General features: G+C 45.8%; 1 protein-coding gene across 1 annotated transcript; it reads left to right on the forward strand.

Annotated features, from left to right (window-relative positions):
* Nucleotides 1-222: 222 nt before the first annotated feature.
* LOC543332 (UDP-arabinopyranose mutase 1) lies at nucleotides 223-2,613 on the forward strand. Its single transcript, XM_044507899.1, has 4 exons — nucleotides 223-661; nucleotides 1,427-1,677; nucleotides 1,763-1,931; nucleotides 2,058-2,613. Exons 1-4 carry the CDS (start codon nucleotides 320-322, stop codon nucleotides 2,400-2,402), a joined length of 1,107 nt encoding a protein of 368 aa, XP_044363834.1. The 5' UTR covers nucleotides 223-319; the 3' UTR covers nucleotides 2,403-2,613.
* The last annotated feature ends 5,040 nt before the right edge of the window (nucleotides 2,614-7,653 follow it).

Here is a 7,653-nt window from a genome sequence, read left to right on the forward strand (position 1 = left end):
TAAAAAAATGTCTTATTTTTTATCTTTATGCCTCTCAACAGTATATTAAGGTGCATTTCACGTACGCATTTCCCCGTTCTTTATAGGAAGGAGAAAATAAAAAAGTAAATATAACACACAAAAGGAAGGAGAAAGGAAAGAGGAACGCACACCGACAGGCAGGCACCGATGGAGATGAAAGTCTTCTTCATCCTGGAGCGTTATATAACCCCCTCATTTTCCAAGCCCAAACCCACACCTCTCTCTACTCCCACCCCTACCACCACCTCCAGGAACAGCGAGATCCAGGGCTCGAGATCGAGATCCCGGCCAGGCAGCAATGGCAGGGACGGTGACTGTGCCCGGATCGTCGGTGCCATCAACGCCGCTGCTCAAGGACGAGCTGGACATCGTGATCCCGACCATCCGCAATCTCGACTTCCTCGAGATGTGGCGCCCCTTCTTCCAGCCGTACCACCTCATCATCGTGCAGGACGGCGACCCCAGCAAGGTCATCAAGGTTCCTGAGGGCTTCGACTACGAGCTCTACAACCGCAACGACATCAACCGCATTCTCGGCCCCAAGGCCTCATGCATCTCCTTCAAGGACTCCGCGTGCCGCTGCTTCGGCTACATGGTCTCCAAGAAGAAGTACGTCTTCACCATCGATGACGACTGCTTCGTAAGTTCCTTTCTAACTTTCCCTCTGCACAAATCCAAATTGCCCTCGTTTCCTAGTCGTTCCTGCTGGCGATTGTTCGAATTCTGCGCGGATCCGTGGGAAGTTTAGGATTGTTGCCCCGGATCCGGGTCGCCTTCGTTCTAATTTTTCCGGATCTGGCTTGATCAGATCTGGATCTAGGAACCCGCAATCAGTCACTTCAACAAAAAAGTGTAGCCTATCAGATCCCGAGCCGTATCAGATTTGAGCAGCAGCTGCTCCTGGGACACAGACAAGCAGCCTCGGCCTTGCTTGCATTGGCTGGTAGAGAATCCAGTAAAGTGATCTCTGTGATCGTAGTATAATTAATTTTCCCCATCTGATGTATGTGATAGGTAGCACATCTGTTCATTTTTCGTTAGAGGTGAAGAGTCTTTTCATTTGGTTAGAGGTTCTAGTTTATGTGATTCGGTCGTGTAACACGAGTTGGCAGGTTCAGTTATTAGTAACCAAACAGCGCATTGCAAGTATTTACTGTCAGTTTCAGTTGGTCCACGATATTTGCCTCAGATCCGAGAAACACCGTTGTAGGTCGATTTCTGTTTACTCTCTGTACTTGATTCGATTGTAAAAGAACTATGCTTCATCCTTTTGAGATCCACACCATATGGTCTCCACTAGATCCTGCCTCTCCTGATGAAGCAATCAAGTGGGGGTAAACTGTTGTATTCTTCCGATCAGTGTCTTGTGTTGCTTGAACTGAAATTTGGCCCTCCTTGGAAATAGGTGGCCAAGGACCCATCTGGCAAAGACATCAATGCTCTTGAGCAGCACATCAAGAACCTCCTCAGCCCGTCCACCCCGTTTTTCTTCAACACCTTGTATGACCCCTACCGTGAAGGTGCGGACTTTGTCCGTGGATACCCCTTCAGCCTTAGGGAGGGTGCCCCCACCGCGGTCTCTCATGGCCTTTGGCTGAACATCCCTGACTATGATGCACCCACACAGATGGTTAAGCCTCGTGAGAGGAACAGCAGGTACTGCATTTTGTTTGATCTGCTGCTAATCAGCAATCGTTGTATTGCATCAAGAATTGCTGTTGATCTCTTATATTTTGTTCAGGTATGTTGATGCCGTCCTGACTATTCCCAAGGGGACACTGTTCCCCATGTGTGGCATGAACCTTGCCTTTGACCGTCAGCTCATTGGCCCTGCAATGTACTTTGGCCTCATGGGTGATGGCCAGCCTATTGGTCGCTACGATGACATGTGGGCTGGATGGTGCGTCAAGGTATGTATTTATTTAACTGAACTACAACTGTATTTACACTTCACTTAACTGAAGTAATGAAATCTTCTCATCTCAAAAAAAGAAGGAACTGAAGTAATGAAACTGATACAACTGTGTAAACTTCAGGTCATCTGCGACCACTTGAGCCTTGGAGTGAAGACTGGGCTGCCATACCTGTGGCACAGCAAGGCTAGCAACCCATTTGTCAACTTGAAGAAAGAGTACAAGGGCATCTTCTGGCAGGAGGACATCATCCCCTTCTTCCAGAACGCCACCCTCTCCAAGGAGTGTGACACAGTCCAGAAGTGCTACATCTCACTCTCGGAGCAGGTCAAGGAGAAGCTTGGCAAGATTGACCCTTACTTCGTGAAGCTTGCTGATGCCATGGTCACCTGGATCGAGGCCTGGGACGAGCTGAACCCATCTGATACCGTCGTTGCTGCTGGGAACGGCAAGGCAGCAGCCATGTAGGCTGGCTGGGGAGCCAAGAATGTATGGTTGGGGCCTAGATATAGCTCTTTTTGAGAAAGAGATTACTGAAGCAGCTTTTATATTTCTTTCATGTTATGCTGGTGGTTCTTTTGTAGCTGGACAAGGATTTGTTATCATTTACATAATTCAAGACAATAATATTTATCATGTAATTTTGAGAAATCAAGCACCGTTTGTTATTATCGTGAAATCTTTTTCGTTGAGCATCACTCATTTGTTCTTTGGCTTAGAGGGTGCTTGATACGTTTTAGTTCTATAACTAAAAATAGTGGGACTAAAACATGCTAGCCTCATCCATGCTTGGATTTAAATATTAAAAAGGCTAAAATCAAATTAATGAGCATTTATTATTCTAGAATCAAGTCAATGAGCATTTATTATCCTTCAAACCCTAGAATTAATTCACATTTTAGTAGTTATATCCTGACTAAAAAATTTCAATCTCAAGACTAGTTTTAGCCACTCTTTAGTCAAAGGTGCTTGAAAGTTTAGCCTCTTAAAAAACTATTTTTAGTCAGACTAAAATAAATCTTTTGGATCCAAGCACTCTCTTAATTTTCCCTAACGTAAATATAATCTGTTTTTTAATCACGCACTGACAAACACGCCAAAGGGGTGGGGACGGATAGCGAGGAAGGACTGTCGCATGGCGACCAGGGGCGTGCTCGCGATTGGTGCAATTCCATTCTTCCCTTTATTCTCGATTCCCCAGCCGTTTACTTTTACTGTTCTCCCCTTTATTCTTGACTCCCCAGCCTTTTACTTTTACTGAAGTGTTGGACGTGCTTTGTTGCGGTTTTCATAATGTTTTTACTCCCTCTGTTTTAAAATGTAAAGTGTATTAGTTATTTAGTAAGTTAAAACTTTTTATTTGTAAAGAAATATGTCAATATCCATATTATCAAACTGGTATAATTAGATTCACCATGAAATGAATTTTTATATTTTATTTATTTAGTAGAATCGTGGATGTCGATATTTTTGACTTTGAACTTGGTCAAAGTTAAAGAAATTTGACTTATTAAAAAACAAATACACCTCATATTTTAGAACCCTGTGAGTATTTGGTTAGTGAGTGTGGGAGATGACAATGTGTTTTTTTTATAATGCGGTGTTTTGATGGGCCTTTTAAGGTATGATTCTATGTTATTTGCTAATCAATCTATACGTATGTGGGGTAAGTTTCTGCTTCACTGTCTGCACTTACTATATTTCATACTATATTTGTGCTACAATATTACTCCATTCGTTCTGTTATATTTGGTGTATTTATTTTTTGATAATTTTTCACAATCTAAGTACATTTCTTCTAATTCCGTGCTACAATATTACTCTATCCGTTCTTTTATGTAGGGTGTATTTATTTTTGATAATTTTTCACAATCTAAGATACATTTCTTCTAATTTTATTTTTAGCCCTAAAAAAGTATCTTCCCTATGATTGTTGATTGCATGTATATCTCCTTTTAGAGAAAAATAGGGAAAGAATCTCTTTTGATTGCATGTATCTTTTTCTTTCCTAGACTAAATGATTTACTTATAATCAACTAATTAGTCAAGTCATTCGTCCTAGATGGTCTATAATTATGTTTCTTGGTCACCATGCCAAAAATCAAACACAATAAGCATCAGGGTAAGGGCGCTTGCTCACGTGGTACACCTGTCCACTTTTACCGTGCTAGATTTTACTGTACCGAATGAAGCGATAAACAAAACTCGACTTCGTGAGTGCGAGCGACCAGCGAGCCACTTTCCCCCTCACGCTCAGCGCTCCTCTCCCCCCACTCCTACAACCAGGGTTACCACCGCCGCCGTCCTCCCCGCACTCTTGTCGTCTCCATATCCCACCCGGAGGTGCCGAGCCACCACATCCCCTCACACCGACCTCGCCGCAAAAGAGGGCTAGCGCGTCCGTGCTGCCGGTCAAGTTCCGTCTGGAGGCGAGGAGGGGGAGCAACTGCAGCCGGAGGAGGTTGTCCCTGGAGCCCGCATCCGATCACCGCTGCTGGCCGAGGCGCCTAGGTCAAGAGGCATGCCCGCCGGCCTGGAACTGATCCTGGAGCCCTGAACTCAAGGTCCGCGGCAGAGAAGTACACGATGGCGGTGGTGCATGTGGTGGAGGAGGAGCACATTGCGATCGAGGGTGTTAAGGTAAGTACGGTCACTTGATCTCCACCCCGTCCTACCCCTATCAACCTCGAGATGTGTTGATTTGGGTGACGAGATCCAGATGATGGCCACGACGGTAGTGGTGGCGGCGGCTTCCTCGGGTGGTGGTGTAGAGGGGAGGAGCCAGTTGCGAATAAGGTGTTGATGCCATCACAAGTATTTATTACTTTTGTTGTAGTTTAGATGTTTTATTATAGCTCTTCCCATTGGTACTTCGTTCTGTTGAGCAGGTACAAAATTAATCTGCTCGACAAAGATTCTTTGTGAGCATTATCATCACAATAATACTAATTTCACCCCAACTTCCGGGAATGGATCATATCATAGCTTAGCAGCTGCATTTGCTTCCAGTTCTTACATGTAAAAACATTTTTTTCTAAGTGTGAATTAGTTTTTATGATGACCATACAGATTTGAGCATTTTTTACAGAATCAATTGCACAAACATTGAAAGATGAATGGTCTTGAACGGTTGTAACCTACCATAGTATGCGCGGTGTGAACACATGAAGCCTTGCCTTCAGGATATTGATGTTGCATTCAGTGATTCAGAGGTAGTTCAAGCTATATTTTTTGTTTTCTGATTGCTATTGAACTACATAATACACACATATATATAGGATGGGTCTATTTTAATAACACCATTAAGATCTTATTCTGCTAACAATATTGTTATTCTGCTAACACCACAACCCGACCCGCCTCCTTCTGCCCGCAATAGCCCACCACCCCACCCGACCCACCAAAAGTGCAGCAAGGTAGCCCAATCCTTTTGAGGCAAAGGACAAGCCAAAACAGTCTCTTATGATAAGCAAAGCATTCTTGAGGGTACACAGGATTTTCATCTAGTCACTTCCACCTTCTCCACTACGTCGGCCTACCCAACCCACCCTCTGCCACTGGTTCCCCCTTCCTCCGGCGTGCCAACCCCTTACTCACCTTCTCCCCGCCGCCCAGCAACCCCAACCGACACGCCACAACGCCCCTGCCTGCATCTGGCTTCATCGCTGGATGGCACGCCCCGTCGCCGGATCCAGGCCACGACGGCCCCTCGCGACGCCTCACCGCCGGATCCAGGCCACAACGGCTGATGACCCGTAAGAATAGGGGATCAATTGTAGCTCTTTTTGATAAGTAAGAGTGTCGAACCCAACGAGGAGCAGAAGGAAATGACAAGTGGTTTTCAGCAAGGTAATGCCTGCAAGTGTTGAATTGTAAGTAGCAGAGTAGTTTGATAGCAATGTAATTTATAACAAGCAAGTAACGATAGTAGTAACAAAAGTGCAGCAAGGTAGCCCAATCCTTTTGAGGCAAAGAACAAGCCAAAACAGTCTCTTATGATAAGCAAAGCATTCTTGAGGGTACACAGGATTTTCATCTAGTCACTTTCATCATGTTTGGCTTAATTCGTGTTTGGTACTTTGATAATTTGATATGTGGGTGGACCGGTGCTTAGGTGCTGTTCTTACTTAAAAAAAACCTCATACTTATGATTAACCCCCCCCGCAAGCATCCGCAACTACGAGAAAAGTATCAAGAATAAATTCTAACCATAGCATTAAACTTTTGGATCCAATCGGCCCCTTACGGAATAGCGCATAAACTGGGGTTTAAGCTTCTGTCACTCTCGCAATCCATCATCTAATTGCTACTCCACAATGTATTCCCTTAGGCCCAAATATGGTGAAGTGTCATGTAATCAACGTTCACATGACACCACTAAGGGAATCACAACATACATACTATCAAAATATCGAACACATATCAAGTTCACATGATTACTTGCAACATGATTTCTCCCGTGACCTCAAGAACAAAAGTAACTACTCACAAATGATAATCATGCTCAAGATCAGAGGGGTATTAAATAGCATATTGGATCTGAACATATAATCTTCCACCAAATAAACTGTATAGTAATCAACTACAAGATGCAATCAACACTACTAGTCACCCACAATCACCAATATATAGTTCCGGTAACAAGACTGAACACAAGAGATGACCTAGGGTTTGAGATGAGATGGTGCTGCTGAAGATGTTGACGAAGATTACCCTCCCCAAAATGAGAGAGTTGTTAGTGATGATGATGACGATGATTTCCCCCTCCGGGAGGGAAGCCCCCCCGGCGGAATCGCTCCATCGGAGGGTGTCGGTGGAAACGACACCTATGGGATCACAGGGAATCCCTTCTACGGTCGGCGGGCGTGGGGCTGTGGAAAAAGCGGGTTTAGAAGATCAACACGGGGGAATTTATCCAGATTCGGGCCGCAAGTGATGCGTAATACCCTACTCATGCCGGTTTGTGTTCATCTGGTGTTCTTGGACTAGCTACAAAGCGTGCAGGGTCCAAAAAGTCCGAATCCCACTCCAGTATGCCTCAAGCCTCCTTTTATAGCCAAAGGGGTCGCCATAGTGGCACATAGGAGGTAGAAAGTTTGTACTGTATACAAGTCTATCCCCTGGTACCGTAGAACAAACGCATTTAATGCGCTGCCGACGTGCCCCCTCACTTTATCAGGGATGGCAAGGAAGCTCGTCTCGCCCGTCACCGCCTCATCTCGCACTGACGCGCGTCCAAGCTGACTAGGCGTGCAGCGCCACACTGGCTGGCTGGCTGCTGAGTTAGTGCGGTGGCGGAGTCTTCCCGAAGATTTGCATGCCACCACGCAGGTGCTCGCTGAGTTGGCCTGGAAGCTGCACGTCGCTACGTAGGTGCCTGCCTTGTTGGCGGGTTGATTGCTGTGTTGGAACAACGGTGGAGCCTTGGCAGACGGGGGCCTGGTTGTGGCCCCGCAGGTGTCCCCGGCAAGGGTCTTGCCGGGGGTCTCATGAGCGTCCCCGGTAAGGATCTCGCCGGGGGTTTCGTGAGCATCCCCGGCAAGGATCTCACCGAGGGGTTTCCGTCTTCTGGTTCTCATCTAGTCTTGTATGTTCTTGGTCTTTACAAAGATCCGCATGCCACCATGCAGGCGCCTCCCGAGCCTTGGTTCCAATGTTGTCGATGGTGTCGGAACTCTTAGGCTCAAGGGTGGCTGCTCTGCTGGTGTTGGGCAAGTTG

Source organism: Triticum aestivum, chromosome 4A (genome assembly GCF_018294505.1).
Source record: "Triticum aestivum cultivar Chinese Spring chromosome 4A, IWGSC CS RefSeq v2.1, whole genome shotgun sequence".
In the NCBI taxonomy this organism is placed as follows: domain Eukaryota; kingdom Viridiplantae; phylum Streptophyta; class Magnoliopsida; order Poales; family Poaceae; genus Triticum; species Triticum aestivum.

Excerpts from the sequence above, each read along its gene's own strand:
- LOC543332 (XM_044507899.1), top strand. The coding sequence starts at position 320 with ATGGCAGGGACGGTGACTGTGCCCGGATCGTCGGTGCCATCAACGCCG. Across the intron at positions 662-1,426 it reads CCATCGATGACGACTGCTTC|GTGGCCAAGGACCCATCTGG; the intron begins GTAAGTTCCTTT and ends CCTTGGAAATAG. Across the intron at positions 1,932-2,057 it reads GGGCTGGATGGTGCGTCAAG|GTCATCTGCGACCACTTGAG; the intron begins GTATGTATTTAT and ends TGTAAACTTCAG.